The 17049-nt window shown below is 39.1% G+C and overlaps 2 protein-coding genes across 3 annotated transcripts; one reads left to right on the forward strand and one right to left on the reverse strand.

The window, feature by feature from the left end:
- Positions 1–1385: 1385 nt before the first annotated feature.
- Positions 1386–2793, reverse strand: LOC141690792 (uncharacterized). The gene is made up of 2 exons (XM_074495565.1): positions 2580–2793; positions 1386–2488 (listed from the first exon to the last, which is right to left on the reverse strand). Exons 1-2 carry the CDS (start codon positions 2791–2793, stop codon positions 1386–1388), a joined length of 1317 nt encoding a protein of 438 aa, XP_074351666.1.
- Positions 2794–6752: 3959 nt separating this feature from the next.
- Positions 6753–13507, forward strand: LOC141707541 (monocopper oxidase-like protein SKU5). Of its 2 annotated transcripts, XM_074510746.1 has the most exons (9): positions 6760–7163; positions 9445–9554; positions 9630–9900; positions 10000–10138; positions 10688–11051; positions 11563–11928; positions 12015–12093; positions 12902–13101; positions 13234–13507. In XM_074510746.1, the coding sequence occupies exons 1-9, from the start codon at positions 7008–7010 to the stop codon at positions 13337–13339; spliced, it is 1791 nt and encodes a 596-aa protein (XP_074366847.1). In that variant the 5' UTR covers positions 6760–7007; the 3' UTR covers positions 13340–13507. The 2 variants fall into 2 exon arrangements, with proteins under 2 accessions (XP_074366849.1, XP_074366847.1); XM_074510748.1 differs by lacking the exons at positions 12902–13101; positions 13234–13507 and adding an exon at positions 12186–12888 and having other exon boundaries at positions 6753–7163.
- The last annotated feature ends 3542 nt before the right edge of the window (positions 13508–17049 follow it).

Raw genomic sequence — 17049 nt, forward strand, 5'->3', positions numbered from 1 at the left:
TCCCGATTCTACGCCGAACACGCATTTCTGCGGGTTTAGTTTCATCCTATATTTTCTCAGGATATGGAACATTTCAGTTAAGTCGGCGACGTGGTCTTCCGCCCTTTTCGATTTCACGAGCATGTCATCCACATACACTTCCATAGTCTTCCCAATCTGCTTCTTGAACATTTTGTTTACCAACCTTTGGTAAGTGGCACCAGCGTTGATCAGACCAAATGGCATTCCAATATAGCAGTAGAGCCCTCTATCAGTGATGAAAGAGATGTGCTCCTGGTCAGGCTCATACATAAGGATCTGGTTATACCCGGAATATGCGTCCATGAAGCTGAGCAGGGCATGCCCCGCCGTGGCGTCGACCAACTGATCAATTCTTGGTAGGGAAAACTATCTTTTGGGCATGCTTTATTTAGATCGGTGAAGTCCACGCACGTTCTCCATTTGTCGTTGGGCTTTTTTACCAATACCGGATTTGCTAGCCATTCTGGGTAAAAAGATTCTCGAATTAGTCCGACGTCTAGGAGCCTTTCTGCTTCTTCCGCTAGGGCTATAGCTCTTTCTCCACTTACGGCCCTTCGTTTTTGTCGAACCCCTTTATGCTTGGGGTCGATATTCAATCGATGGCACACTATTTCTGGATCAATCCCCACCATATCAGAATGGCTCCATGCAAATATATCAAGGTTTTCTAACAGAAATATTGACAGACCTTCCTTTAACCTTGGTGTCAATTGGGACCCTATTCTCAGAACCTTACTCGAGTCTTTTTCATCAACGGGGATCTCGATCGTATCTTCTGCTGGCCCCATCTTTTCCGTCGGCATTGGTATCCGGGGATCCAAGTCAAGGGGATTATAGATCTCCTGATCTTGTAGAGAGGGTGCATTCCCTTCAGGAGGTGTGCCTTGCGTAGTAGAGTTATCAATTTTTTCAGTATATTTTACGGGCGGGGGTGCTTCTGCAAGAGGAATGACGTCACCCTGTTCGAGGCTTTGCAAGACACCGAATCTTCCTTCTAAACGTTCCCCATGGAAATCTGCTTGGACTATGGTATACATCGCCTCCTCTTCTTCTTCCAACATCTCAATTCTGATTGTGTCTTCCAGGTACAACATTGTCGAGGGCAACTCAGAGGGATGTTCTTCTTCTTGCTCAACATAATAGTGGACTCGGATTTCCTCGGTTGGTTGCTCAATGCTTTTCTCTCGATCCACGTCCGGAGTATCATCGGCGTGGGAGTCTTTTCTGAACCCTTTCATTGCTTGCATGTAGCACTCCCGTGAATCATATTGGGAACCCCTGATACTTCCCACTCCATTTGGCGTTGGAAATTTGATTGTTAGGTGATGAATTGAAGTGATGACTCTCATCTCCCGTAGAAGAGGTCATCCCAATAACACGTTGTGGGATGATTCCTGATTCAGAACCTTAAATTCGAGCATCTTTGTTACCGATAGTGGGCTTTCCCCTAGTGTGCATGGGAGCCGAATTGACCCCATGACTCTAACTCCTGCACCTGAAAAACCATAGACCCACGAGTCTTCCCCCGACATATCCTGATCAGGCAGTCCCATCTTCTTGAAGGTGCTGTAATAGAGGATGTTTGCGGAGCTTCCATTGTCCACGAAGGCTCTATGGACATTCTTTGTACCGATTTGGATGGAAATAACCAACGCATCATTGTGTGGGTGATGTACCCATCGGCCATCTGTTTCTCTGAAAGTGATATCCATGGACTCCCCTTTAAACACTTTGGGTGGTCGGGTTTCCACCCTATGAATATCTGTGAGAGGCCTAAACCGGGCTTCCCTAGCGTATTTTGCCAAGGCTCGGTTGCTGCATTCCATTCCGGGATCTCCCCCGTAGATTGTTCGGATACTGCCATCTCTGATAAATTTATTTTCCTCCGGGGTATCATTGTTTGTCCCGCGTGGGGCTCGTCTTTCCTCTTCCCTTGTCCTGTCATCCTTGTGCTTCCTTACTTCCTTGACTACCCATTCTCCGAGGTATCCTTCCTTGATAAGCGCTTCGATTTTGTCTTTTAAATGTCGGCACTCGTGCGTGTTATGTCCAGATGATTCATGGTATTCACAATATTTTTTCTTGTCTTTGCTTTGCCATGATGATAAAGCTTCAGGTTTCCTAAATAGCCCTTTATTTCTGTTTACCTCATAGATATGGTCGATAGATGCGACCAAAGGTGTGTACCGGCTTGTCTTGTAGTCATAATTTGAGGGAGGGCTCCATCCCCTCCTTGTGCTTGTTGTATTTATCCGGTCTGGGCTTCGACTATTCCTTCGGTATCTCGGGCTTGGTGACCTATCCCTCTTCCTTCCTTTGTTTCTTTGACTCGACTGTGAAGTTGGTTGTACAACTTCCAAAGATTGTTCTATAGCTTTAAAGGATTCTGCCAAAGTGAAGACATCTGCGAGAGTGGCCGGATCTTTCCCTTGTAAGTGCTTCCAAAAATCTGAACCAACCCTTAATCCTGCGATCAGGAAACTTTTTAGGGCTTCGTCTGAGGCCCCCCCTCACGCTAGTAGACTCGGCGTTGAACCTTTTGAAGTACGATGTTAAACTTTCATTTTCTCTTTGCCTAACATTGGCAAGAGTTGTGACAGAGGGAGCGTATCTCACCGCAGCTTGGAACTTAGTTAAGAACAAATTCTTCATCTGATCCCACGAGGTGATCACTCCTGGCCCGAGCTTTTGAAACCACAGCTGGGCGCTTTCTCTAAAGGTTGCCGCCAAGAGACGACATCGAGCCAAGTCCGGGACTTGGTACACATCCATCTCTATATTAAAACGACCCAGGAATTCCACCGGATCTGAGTTTCCGTGGAAGCGAAGATCGCTGGTAGTGTTGCGAGACCCGGACGGCAATTACGCATCCCTTACTGCTACCGAGAATGGGGACGGGATTTCAGCTATAGCCGCCACCCTGCCTTCGAGATGGTTAAGTAGCCTTTTCAGATCTCCTACATTGAAAGTTCCTACGCCGGGAATGGTCTGCATTTGAGTCTGTGAACCTTGGGGTTGCAATGGAGGTATTTCCACTTGATTCCCCCCGGGAGGGGCTTGCTGCTGGTTTGTATTCTGGGCGTCTTCAGGTATTACAATTATTTCAGGATTTCGTCCCTGATTTCCCCCTTGATTCTCTTCTCCACCTTGGCCGCGGCCTCGAACCGTACCGCGGTCATAGTTTTCTATATTCCTGGGGTCATCATGTTCCACATAATCATAGCCATCTGCTTGGTTATTCCAGCGGGAATCGAGGTATCTGCGGTAATTGTCACGACGGTATCCGTCTAAATATCTGCCTCGGCCTCCACCTCTTCCCCTCCATTGAGGCCTTCTCCATCGATCGTTTCCATACCCACGTCCATGATCGCGGTACCGCTCTCGATTTTCCTGGGGATTCGGGGGCACACGCGTTGGATCGCGGTGCCACTCCCGATTATCCTGGGAATTTAGGGGCACACGCGTTGGATCGCGGTGCCGCTCCCAATTATCCTGGGAATTCAGGGGCACACGCGTTGGATCGCGGTGCCGCTCCCAATTTTCCTGGGAATTCAGGGGCACACGCGTTGTATCATGGGGCGTCACATCTCCGTGATCAGCTTCTCTCTGCCATTCAAGTAACACCATTCTCAAATCGTCATCGCCCAAGCGAATCCCCAAGCGATCTTTCAGAGCTGCGAAGCCTCGTGGCTGATTCTCCGGTATTGATTCCGCCTGCCGGCGTTCCTCGAGACTACGTCCAGAACGGTGTGGATGGGTGGCTCCCCGGTTATCTGTTCGCAGAATTTCCCGTCCATCAGCATCTTCTTCCACTAGCTCAACGATCGGGGACGTGTCATTAGAATAGTCCAGGCGTCGCGGGGTTATCGGCACGCGCCCTCTTTCAGTGTGGCCATGGCCGGCCGAGACATCCCTGTCTATCATGGGTGCTTTTCCAGGCGCCTGAGCCGCTCGGTTGTGGCGAAGACCTCTCCTGCCCTTGCGTCGTTCCACGGTGCTTAACCTTGAATCGAAACCATTCAAAGCATCGCCCATGCGATACAGTTGTTCCAACAAGTCAGCGTTGCTGATGAGCACAGGCGGCTGTCCTCCAACGTCCGGTGTGGGACGGTCAGTCATTGGCGGAACGTAGGGTTCATATTCATAGCCATGATCGGGATCTTCTTCAGAACTTCCATCGTAAAAATCTCCATCGTGATATTGAGACATCCATCCTCCCAGATGTAGATCTTGTTAGGCCCCTCCTTCTAGCGCCAATTTGTTGACGGAGGAATTTGGGAACAACAAAACTTGAGGTTAGTAGCCGGAAACAAGATCTGTGATGGCGGTTCTTTATCGGAAACGTGAGCAGTAGTCGGTGGATCCGATGAACAGTATTCGTCAGAAAAGATGAACAGTATTTGATGGTGGTGATTATTGGGGGCTGAGATTGCTTAGGGTTAGTGGTGGCTCATTTGCGCTCTCGCTTCTGACCCCTTACAATGTGCCTACGTACCCCTATTTATAGGGGATCAAGCCCACGTAGTTCTTGGGGAACAAGAAACCTAATGGGCTTAGATTTCTTATCCCGAGGCCCAATAGGAAACCTACTGGAAACCGTCTTCTACTAGCTTTAGGAATGTCCGCCGATGAGGCCCAACCACAAAGGCCCAAGGCTCGTCCGCGGCTTCGAGACTTCACGGATAAGGCATCTCCCTGGCCAAGGATAACCCTCCGCTACCAGCTGTTTCTCTAGTCCGTTGACGCAGGTATAGCCGTGGTTCACCCCAAATGTTGGACGCATCCTTGTCCCCCGATAAGGAGCCCCTACCAGATTGCAGGACAAGTGATCCCAAGCTTTTGGGTGCAAAGTGCAGGATACTCCGAAGTCTCCCAACGAGGACACCCGTTGACTACAGAGACAGAGCTCCCAAAGCACACACCAGATTTCACCCCACATCCCCAATGAGGACACCCATTGACTATAGGAGGAGGCCTTCAGTCCAGGCATACCCCTGGAGGTCTCTGACTACGGACACCGCCTTTCCTGTAGATATGCTACAGGAAGGAGTTCCTCAATAGAGTACCTGTATTAAGTAGGTTAGTAATAATAATCTCCATCTTCCTTGAGCCTTCTAGAGAATCCACCTAATCAGCACATAAAAGCTATACTTATGTCCAAGTAGAAATTCAAGGCGCGCCCTAACATCTCTGTATGTTGGCGCCGCCCTGTATCACCAGCTTTTGGTTTCTCATACCATTTTACATCATAAGGCGCGCCCTAAACTATTCATCTTTGGGGCTGACTTTAATTCTGCCCAAGCCACAGTATGGACATGTCGAAGTAATCATGTCCAAATGATCCACCCAAGGAGCCTTCCTTACCTAGGGCGCGCCCTAAGGCTCACTATAGGACAGACTCCAATTAAGCCACTCATCTATCTTTTTTCAACGATTGGACGCGCCTCGTCATGTTCAAGGGCGCGCCTTTAAGGCAAAACGGTCACGGGCCACTCAACTGTTTAACCAATGCAGCGCGTTCTTAGGGCGTGTCATCTGTTTATGGAAAGTTAATCTTATCTTTTCCTAGTTTTTAGGCGTTTCTCCTTCAATTTTACCTATTTTATCAATCTTAATCTGAATATTGTTTATAACAACATTTGGGCATAACAGGGTGGTTTAGAACCTACACGCTTATGTATAGGTGACATAGAGCTACAAAATTATCCTAATAGTTTTGTGTATAGTCAACACAAAATATGTGAGATAGTAGTCAAAAGGCTTTTTATATATTTCATGGAATATAGTATAAACTTTTCACTCACTAAGTGCAAATATTTTTTTAACACATGTGATCAGCAAATCATGATTCTACACAAAATATGTGAGATAGTAGTCAAAAGGCTTTTTATATATTTCATTGAACATAGTATAAACTTTTCACTCAATAAGTGCAAATATTTTTTTAACACATGTGATCAGCAAATCATGATTCATAGAAATCCTAACAACAGATCAGTATTTGCACAGTCAACGAATCCTAGTTCTGCCTCAGTCAGCCAATCCTGATGAATTATTATTACATTATATCAACTATAATTGCTCCCGTGTTATAGATATACAGAAATCAAATTTATTTTTAAAGAATCATATTTTTATTGGTGATATATTTTTTAAAGTTTTTAAAAATTTCACAAATATACATTATTAATTACACCAAAATAGAGAAAAATCTTATTAGTCGTATCATACGCATTATTTAACAAACAAATATATGATTTATGATATTTTTTAAAACTATTCGTTCGAGCATATTTTCTTTTCACGATAAAATAATTACAATAATTAAAAAAAATAACTTGTACCATGCGAAACGGGCAAAAAATCCTAATTGGAACATCCGTGAAAGCACCTAAACTACAATTTTTGGTGTTTGACAGTTTGTTAAACTTTATTATATCTTCTTCAAGTGACCTGGATCTGGATATTGATGTTAGTAGTCCAATTTAACTTTTGCATAGCTTTCAAACTGTAGAGATTCATATAATTTGTTCATATAATTTGTCCAGTTTAATTTTTTCATAGATGTTAACATTCATAAAAAACAGTTTTAAGTAAACATTTAGAAATTACAGATAATCAGTAATTAATCATTGATTTATAATATAACTGTCCAAATATATTATATATGTACATTGTACATGTACCAATAATACAATTATTCACTGCTTAACAGTATTCATCAGAAATTTTACAAAAAAAAGGCCCCAAAAAAAGGCACTTGATCAGACTCGCATCAACTTGTTCATTTCTTACAAACGCCATGTGATTTTCTTACAGCAAGTCAGCACACATACTCATTTCACACTACACTTTAAATAACCACTCCAAGTCAAAATCAAAGATCTCAATGCTCATTCTGTTCCTACAAACATTGCTGACAGAGACTTATAACATACACACATGAATAAATAAGCACTTTTGAGCTTGCAAGTGTGTGTGCAAGAATGTGGGTTTTTGGTGTTTTACCAGATTCTTGGTTTCTTTTGTACTTAAATTTGTTTATTGGGTTAATAATTATTGCTTTTGGAGGAGACCCATATGTATATTATGACTGGGATGTCTCTTATGCTACAGTTTCACCTCTTGGTGTTAAACAAAAGGTATGTCTTTTTTGTTTTAACTTGGATCTTTAATTCTTTTTCAATGTTTTTTAAAGTTCATAGATTGATCTTAGTAATTGAGTGATTGTGTAGTGTTTAATTTGTATGTAAGGTTGTGTATTGTACTAAATGAGTAATGCTAGTTGGATATTTCTTGAAATGGTTTTTTTTTGTTGGAATCAACTTAAGCTTCTGTAAGGACCTTGAAAAGATTTAAATGAGTATCTCCATTCTTGGGTTGGTATAAGTTCGATATTTGATTGATAGTGCAGCTTGGTATTTTATGTTTAATGCTTAATATATGTGACTGTTTTTTGGCTGATGGATGTTTGTGAAACTGAGGACTTAATTTCTAGTTAGTAGAATTAGCCCCTAAATCCTAATGCACCTTGAGATTGTAATCTTAGTACTTGCTTGCTCTTGTTCAATGAAATGAAAATTGGTTCTAGAATTGAGATGAATGTCATTCAACACATATGCTTAGTTAAAATTTATATAAAGGGATTAAAGGCGAAAGTTAATGCGCACGCAAGGTTAATGGTTTAAGGTGGTGCACCAGTGCCGATATTATTAAGGCATGATTAGTCGAGAGGCGTGGTGAAGCTTTGTTGTCTCGACTGAATGAGGCGAGACGACTCTAAAGAGGCGATTGCCTTTGTTACTTACGCATAATTAGGCGACAGTGAGGTATTTGATTAACTATTACTTTGTGAAAGTTACTATTTTCTGTCTTTCACTTAATCACTTGAAAATAACATAAAAAAATGAAGGGTATCGAAATATGTAACCTTAAGCTTATGAAGCTAAAGCCAAAGACTCCGCTCCTGTTTTCTCTTTTTTTGTACTTCTCATTTGAATCTTCTGTACTCTGTATTATGTATGTATGTGTGTGTATTCTTGTAAAACTAAAATGAGTGTATTTGACAAAGCACCTTGCCTTTTGATTGATTTTATAAGAGGCCCTTATCATCTAGTCAGCATGCATTAGAGGATCAAGTTTATACCGCAGGGAAAACCATTAAATGGAGCTTCTACCAACACTCCACTCACACGATTGCTCATTTTGGAGATTGGAAAGTGGATCTTTAGGAACCTATCTATGAGGCATTATTCAACCTTATTATCCAATTTAATTTTTTGGATATACCGGGGGTATCGAGGGAGACCTGAATGGGCGGGCACCAAATATACCTAAACTATGATACCATGTTCCCAAAAACTTAGGTGTTGGAAACCCCTTAATGGATCTTATGCTTGGATTGAGAAGGTGCATTTTGAAAATTACCAAATTCTGCCTCACCAGACTCTTGTTGTTCTTATGATTTTCCCTGCTGAACTCTCAACATTGTTTTGGTTTCTGTCTTGCTGAACTCTTACATTTTATGAATTTGAAAAATGTTTTGTGATACTAATTCTGTTTGCCTATTAAATTTTGTGATCCTCCTCCTCTTCTATTTGTGGAGAGTGTTGATAAACTGTGAAAATGTTATATGATTTATAAGTACTTTTTGGATAAAAGTGTTAACATACATAATCTTCAGTAAATTTTTAAAATTTTAAAACTATTGTCAACTTTCGAGAAAGTGTATATCATTAGTATTTGGTGGGTAAAAACACAATTTTCATCAATTTGGAGCAAAAACGTTGTAAAAACCTCTTATATGATTAACCAAGTATTATTTTTTGCGTCCTAAAGATATCACAAGAAAGATTTCCTTTATTATGTGATCTATTGTCTCTTTCTTCGACGCTGTCTCTAAACAATCTCGTACATATACATTGACAACACAAAACTATGTATATTGAAAACTAAAACAAGATAAATAATTTTAACCAAATATTTATAACAGCATATAATAACATTCTCAACAGGATTGGGAGAGGAGGAGAAGACATATGTTACATTAAATAATTTATCTTGTACCAAACTATGAGAGACAAATACTGAGAACAACAAAAGTTGTTTATGGGAGTAAATTTATCTTATATGTATGATTATTAAGAATCTTATTTTTGTGACAGATCACAACAAACAATGAAACCACATGGAAACAAGTAAATGCTTCTCTAATCTCTGCTGTTTTCTTTTCGGTTAATCACATATGGATGAATATATGATTCATCTTAAGAATTACTTAAGTCAGACTTTTCTTTTTCCAATAAAAAGGCCTGGATGTTTTATATTGAATTGATTTTCCCCGTAACGCTGGGCTATTAATATATCATTTGTCATAATGGTCAAAGAAATTTGTTTGACTGATGGATAGTAATTCTGTCTCAGGTGATTGCAATTGATGGAAATTTTCCGGGTCCCATTCTTGAAGTTACAACAAACTGGAATGTTGTTGTCAATGTCAAAAACAATCTCGATGAGCCTCTGCTTCTCACATGGTATTTACAAGCACTCTGTACCGGAGATAAGCTACAGATATAATGCTACTTGAAATGATTTTAATATATATGCAGGAATGGTATTCAGCACAGAAGAAACTCATGGCAAGATGGTGTAGCAGGAACAAATTGTCCTATTCCTTCTGGTTGGAATTGGACATCTGTTTTTCAGGTTAAAGATCAGATAGGCAGTTTCTTTTACTTTCCTTCCCTAAATTTCCAGAGGGCTGTTGGTGGATATGGAGGTATTATCATAAACAACAGAGATGTAATTCCAGTTCCCTTTGCACCACCAGATGGAGATATCACACTCTTTATCAGTGATTGGTATATAAAGAGTCACAAGGTTGGTTCAACTTTTCTATTTCCCAGTATTTGTGGCTATTAGGTGGATTAAGTTCTAATCGTATAAGTCATCGGTCTTAACATAATTAATGTCTAACAGGATCTTAGGAAAGATGTTGAGAATGGGATTAGCCTTGGTGCTCCTGACGGAATCTTATTTAATGGACGAGGTCCTTACCGTTATGATACTACACTAGTTCCTGATAGTATTGACTTTCTGACATTAAATGTGGAGCCAGGTAAATTTATTCAATGATTGTGCAATGCATCATTTTATGATATATTGACTTCAAAATGTATGTGTGTTCCAGCAAGTGTGCGCACCCTTGCATGCTCGATGTGAATGAATAGAGTGCATTTTCAGACTGGCATATGATTGGACATAGTGTAATCATTTATGTTACTTAAATTGATAATAAAAGTTGAGTGGTGATAATTTCTGAATAAAAATGGAGAGATCTCCTCTCACAATAATATGAGAGACCAAATAACTAATTTGCAAATTATTTTTGTGACAAAGCTTTCAGAAAATTGTAGACTCTACTCGAGGTAAGGTTTACAGATATGATTGATTTGGATACACATCACACAGACGGCCACCTTCTTTTATGGTTGCAATTACCTCCATATAAGTGTTACTGTGACCACAAAAGATAAAAGTTTACAAACATAAATTTACTGTCATATTTTGTAACTTTTTTCTATAGCTTACTTTATGGTATATTTTGTTGCTGCTATGTATCTCAGTCCTCAGATCATGAGTAATAATCATGGATTCTTTCTGACAGGAAAGACATACCGCCTTCGAGTGCACAATGTTGGTATCTCTACTAGTGTAAATTTTAGAATTCAAAATCATAACCTGCTTCTTGTAGAGACCGAAGGATCTTACACAGTGCAGCAGAACTACACAAACATGGATATTCATGTTGCCCAATCATTTTCCTTTCTTGTTACAATGGATCAAAGTGCTACCAGTGATTATTACATTGTGGCCAGTTCTCGATTTGTGAATTCCTCAGCTTGGGCTAGAGCTAAAGGAGTTGCCATCTTGCACTACACTAATTCTCAGGGGCCTGCTACAGGTCCTCTTCCAGACCCCCCTAATGAATATGACACCTTTTTCTCAATGAATCAAGCAAGATCCATAAGGTTGTAGTTAGCCCATGTATCTTTCTACATTAGCATTAAAAATCTTGTAGTTTCCTCCCTTTAGATTGATGCAGCATTGCATATTGTTTCTCGGAAGAAACTTTAGACTCTCTTGACTATCTTCTTGATGTTACGTTTCACAAGATTGATTTAATAATTAAAGTTGGAAAAATCTCCCGTTAGAGTAGTAATGTGGAGAGGCAAATGATTCCACCAGATAGAAGCCATTTTTTATTTTGCCATGGTTTTTCTTCCACTTTTAGTTTGATATGATTATGATCATTGATGAGTCTACTGGTGTACCATTCAGAAGCCTTCGTGATTATGTTTTTTTTTTTTTTAACAAATGAATGCTTGTTATAGAAGCCATTTTTTATTTTGCCATGGTTTTTCTTCCACTTTTAGTTTGATATGATTATGATCATTGATGAGTCTACTGGTGTACCATTCAGAAGCCTTCGTGATTATGTTTTTTTTTTTTTAACAAATGAATGCTTGTTATTTTCTATAGATGGAATGTTTCTGCTGGCGCTGCTCGTCCAAATCCTCAAGGATCTTTTAGATATGGTCAGATTACTGTGACAGATTTCTATGTGATTCTTAATAGACCTGCTGAGCTTATAGATGGAAGATGGCGTACTACTCTCAATGGTATTTCACATTTAGCACCTCAAACTCCACTGAAGCTTGCTCAGCAATTTAAGATTCCCGGGGTTTTCAAGCTTGATTTTCCCAATAGACTGATGAACAGACCTGCAAAAATTGACACTTCTTTGATCAATGGTACATACAGAGGATTTATGGAAATCATATTACAGAACAATGATACTACTGTTCAGAGCTACCACTTGGATGGTTATGCATTCTTTGTTGTTGGGTAAGCCTTAGATTTTGAATTTTTGATAGCCCTTTATTCCTTTTTTTTGTTAATATATCAGATATCCATCATTTTATACAACACAGGATGGACTATGGGGTGTGGACAGATAATAGCAGAGGCATTTACAACAAATGGGATGGAGTTGCTCGCTCTACTACTCAGGTAACATTAGCTCTTTATAGGGTTATCCTGAAGATTCGTGAGGAAGAAAACTTTTGGAATCAATAAAAATGCATTATTGTGGTGTCATCTAGATTTAAACAAGCAGAAAAGAATCAGGCTGCTCTAATTTTCTCACCGGGCATTTACTTTAAAGCAATTGTTTTCCAACTCTGAAGTTAAGTCACTAGTCCCATTTACTTCTTCTCTTTATTCTTCCCTATTTTTGTCTGAAATTTGTTCCATGATTACTGGAAACGTGGTACGGAATAAGGTGGTACATGAATGCTACCTAGTACCTATCACTTTATCAGCGAAATACACAGGGATTCCATTCCATGTACCATTATACCTATATTAAGTGGCTGGTTCAGTTTTAGCTAGATCCTTCTGGATTGTAGAACCTTCCTTGTTGCATTGGTAAATAGAGTCTAGTGAGGACATCGAGTATTAGACTTATGTACATAGATGATTGACCCCAAAAGAAACATTTTGTTAGACTATTCATCCAAAACGAAGAAACATAAGTTCTTAAAAAGCTCTCTGCAAATGTATCAAATAAACTTCATTGATGTAACACTGGTGCTACATAATATTATTATAATGGTAGACACGACATGCTTTTTAGATGATGATGGTTTTTAATAAAAATGTATATCGTAATCCATTCAAGGAAAGACCCTTTCTTTGAAAAGAATTTGCCCTTTCCGTGACATTGCTGCTAACATCTATCAGAATATGGCTTCATCTATATTGAAGGTAATTTTGCAAAATTATAAGAAAGCGCCAACCTTAATTGTTGTGTTTGCAGGTATTTCCTGGAGCCTGGACTGCAATTTTAGTATCACTTGACAATGTTGGCATTTGGAATCTACGGGCAGAGAACCTCGACTCTTGGTATCTTGGGCAAGAAGTTTACATTAGTGTGGTTAATCCAGAAATTACTGAGAAAACTGAGCTTCCTTTGCCAGATAATTCAATCTATTGTGGTTTACTTTCCTCCCTGCAAAAGTAAAGCCTTTGTAATTTTCTGTAGTAGATTAAATTATGTACGATATATATATTTTTGGCTCCCTGATCAAAACACATCATCATCATCATTCTTGTTAATTTTCTTATTTGAACTTTATTTCTCTCATATAGGGATCAAGCTCAAAGAGTTAAATTTTCGGATGCACCACCCACCTCCAAGGCGACCAGGATTATTTGGCTTGCATCTGTAACTATTTATGCTGTTTTTAAGTTGTAACCTTTTTGCAAGACTTGCCTTGCGCAGTAGATTAGGCGTAGCTTAAGCAGGGGAGTTCGGAAAGAGGCTCTGTTTATTTACACAAAACAAAGATCAATAGAAGCATTGTATTCAAGTACGGATTTGTATTAGTAATATTTTATGAGCTAATATAGTGAATTGTACACACATTGATTCCCAGGCATTTTAATTCTGAATTCCTGAGTGTTTAACAACTTTTGTAACGTGAGGTGAGGTGTTATTACTGTTAACAAGATGTTCATCATATAAAACTGTATAGTTGTGATGAATTGTAATTTTATATATATGAAAGCTTAGCTCTGAAATGTTACAACGGGTACATTATTTATAGTGTTTTACATTCTCTAACTGAATCTGTTACAATCCTTATGACTTGTTTGGATAAAAGGGATTAACAACTTATTACTTAATGACCACTTATTGTACTCATTAGCCCCCCTTTGAATTGATTCTTCTGTGAAAAGCATTTTCACAGGCAGTACTAGCACAAGAGTTGCATTTCTTTACTAATCCACATGATGCTATGTTGCTACTGTCACCAGCTGGAGAAGGCATACTGGAAGAAATAATGCCTAACCTGGAACAACAAGACCAATGTGGCACCTTACCCAAACCTTTAGTTAGAATATCTGCAGTATTGATCTTGGTAGAAATTTGGAAAACTTTAATTAATCCTGATTGAATCTTCTCCCTAATAAAATGACAGTCAATCTCTATGTGCTTGGTACTAGCATGATAAACTGGGTTTGCAGTAAGATCAACAGCAGACTTACTGTCACAGAACAAAGAAACTGGTCCCGTATGTTTTACTCCCAGTTCAATTAACAGATTCTTTAACCATATAACTTCACAAGATGCATCTGCTAAGGCTCTATATTCTGGCTCTGCAGAACTTCTTGAAGTGACTGATTGTTTCTTTGACCGCCAAGAAACAGAAGCATTGCCAAGCAGAAAAGTATAAGCACCTACTGATCTTCTATCAACAGGATTTCCTCCCCAATCACTATCACTAAAACCTTGGAGAATAAGAGGATTATTAGATGGAAAAAACAAACCATGAGACACCATACATTTCAGATATCTCAACACCCTCTTAGCAGCCTCCATATGAGATATTCTTGGAGCATGCAAAAATTGGCTTAAAAGTTGCACTGAATATGAAATATCAGGTCGAGAAGAAGTGAGGTACAAAAGCTTACCAACCCAATTTCTGTATACTGATGCATCTGATATAAGTGGTCCTGAATGTTCATCATCAGTCAATATCTGATGTGGATTTACAGGAACAGTCAAAGGCTTAGCATCAGTTAAACCAGCTGAACTTAAAAGATCTGTGATGAACTTTTGCTGACTCAAGAAAATTCCTTTGGAAGTTCTCTAGACTTCAAGGCCCAAATAATACTTGATGCTTCCAAGATCTTTAATACTGAATTCCTTATCTAGATAAGATTTAAGGCCTTTAATGGCAGTCATATCATTTCTCGTAACTAAAATGTCATCTACGTACACTACTACCGCCAGAAAAATAGAACCTGTCTTGAGAGTGAAGAGAGAATAATCCAATAAAGACTGTGTATAGCCAACTGAGATAAGAGAATTGGTGAGCTTGGTAAACCATTCCCTAGAAGCTTGCTTAAGGCCGTAGATAGATTTTATTAATCTGCAAACTAGAGGAATATTAGAAGATCTTTTGTAACCCAGTGGAAGCTCCATGTAAACTTCCTCACTTAAATCACCATGTAAAAAAGCGTTTTGACATCTAACTGTTCTACAGGCCAATCATTGGTTGTTGCAATAGCTAACAGACATCTGACAGTCACCATTTTAACAACTGGAGCAAAGGTATCATGATAATCTATCCCTGCTGATTGAGTATATCCCTTGGCTACTAGTCGAGCCTTAAACCTATCAACACTCCCATCTGAAAGATATTTAATTTTATAGACCCATTTGCACCCAACTACTTTCTTTCCCGGTGGTAAAGGAACTAATGACCAAGTGTTGTTAGACTCTAAAGCTTGTAATTCACTATCCATAGCTTTCACCCACCTAGGATCGTGAACTGCCTGATAGTAATGATTTGGTTCTGTTTCAGCTTTCATATTAGAAAAAGCTACAAAAGCTTGATTATGAGGATCAAAAGACTGTTGGGATAAGAACATATCAGACTCTGTCCCCATTGAATGTGAAACAGAATGAAGAGAAGTTGTATTGCCAATTATATGATAATCTTTCCACCAAGAAGGTCTTGTAGCAGTTCTCATAGAATATCTAGTAGAGAGAGAAGGAAGGTAAGGAGTTGATGATAAGGAAGGGTATTGTTATTCCTAGAGGACTAACAATGAGATTTACAGAAGGGGGGTTGAATGTAAATCTCAAAACTTTTTCAGGTTTTGAGAAGTTTATTAAAGCAGTGTGTTCTAGATGAACAAGTGTATGAATTGCTTTGAGCTAATACAGACAGATATATATTCAAACACAAAATGTAAAGAACACAACAAACTTTAAAAACTTTTCTGGTGGATTTGTTGTTCCACCAGAGATGGTATATTAGAAAATCTGTGTTCAACAATGTTGATCACAGCTGCATCCTAGTACAAACTAGATGAATTTTCTCTCAAGATATTTCTTAACAGCTCTGGAAAATCTCTCTCTAATTACTAGCTTCTTCTTGGTTTATATATTACCAAGTGTACAAGTGAAAAACAATATAAAATTACAATAGTAAAATAAGTTCTTCACTTGCTTCTTTTCCTGTTCACTCAAGTACTTTGTTGACTATTGCAACTTTGTACTAAAGAAGAACGGCTGCTTTTTCTGTTGATCCTGAAATTCGGCTACCACATCTCAGCTTTTCTCTGTCAACCCATGTGCCTCTGTTTGTAGGTACAACTACCACTTATCAACGGCTAATTAGCAGAACATCCGTTGAAGCTTTCATCCGTTGATGACTTCATTCGTTGAAGGATGTTATCCGTTGAAGCTTTCATCCGTTGATGCTCTCATCCGTTGAAGCTTTAGAGACATCCGTTGAAGCTTAGCTTCTCATCCGTTGAAGGTCTTTAAGTCATCCGTTGATACCACTTCATTTATACAAAATTACAAGGCATGAAATATTTACAATTGGCCTTCCTATCTGCATATCATCTAGTAGTCAACATGACTCATAGTTTCTCTCAACTTCTAAGAATTACATTTTAAATACAGAGACTGAAATATGCTACAATACTAGACTTATTTCTAAGTAAAGCTACACCATCAACGGATAGCCAAAGTGGTCTTATCCGTTGAGGCTACAGACACTAAATTTCTACTTAAGTGTTTTGTTAAACATATCATCAAACTAATGCACATATATTCCTAACAATCTCCCCCTATTTATGTCTATAAGAATTGTAGGCATAAATTCAGGGTTAACTTGATGATAACAAAACACTTAACAAATATTTGAATTGAAACTAAGTAGAAATATAAAAGTGCTGCAAAAGTGTATGTACTAGGAGGTAATTGAAGATTTACAGTATTTCCAAGGGTGCTCCTCTAGCCTGAGCAAATCATCATTTTCTTCTTTGTTCCCTGGTTTTCTTTCCTAGCCCTTTGTCATTTTCCTCAAATTGGAGTTGGAGTTGTCTGAAGAATTCAGCTTCATCTTCATCACTGATATCCAACTTAGATTGTATTTCCTTGAG

Source organism: Apium graveolens, chromosome 2 (assembly GCF_009905375.1).
Source record: "Apium graveolens cultivar Ventura chromosome 2, ASM990537v1, whole genome shotgun sequence".
NCBI lineage: Eukaryota > Viridiplantae > Streptophyta > Magnoliopsida > Apiales > Apiaceae > Apium > Apium graveolens.

Bases quoted from the DNA above. Each gene is read 5' to 3' on its own strand.
- LOC141690792 (XM_074495565.1), bottom strand. From the start codon at position 2,793: ATGGATGTGTACCAAGTCCCGGACTTGGCTCGATGTCGTCTCTTGGCG. The intron at 2,489-2,579 runs GTTTAACATCGT...TCCTGATCGCAG, and splicing joins TAGGCAAAGAGAAAATGAAA to GATTAAGGGTTGGTTCAGAT.
- LOC141707541 (XM_074510746.1), top strand. From the start codon at position 7,008: ATGTGGGTTTTTGGTGTTTTACCAGATTCTTGGTTTCTTTTGTACTTA. The intron at 10,139-10,687 runs GTAAATTTATTC...TCTTTCTGACAG, and splicing joins GACATTAAATGTGGAGCCAG to GAAAGACATACCGCCTTCGA. The intron at 11,929-12,014 runs GTAAGCCTTAGA...TATACAACACAG, and splicing joins TATGCATTCTTTGTTGTTGG to GATGGACTATGGGGTGTGGA.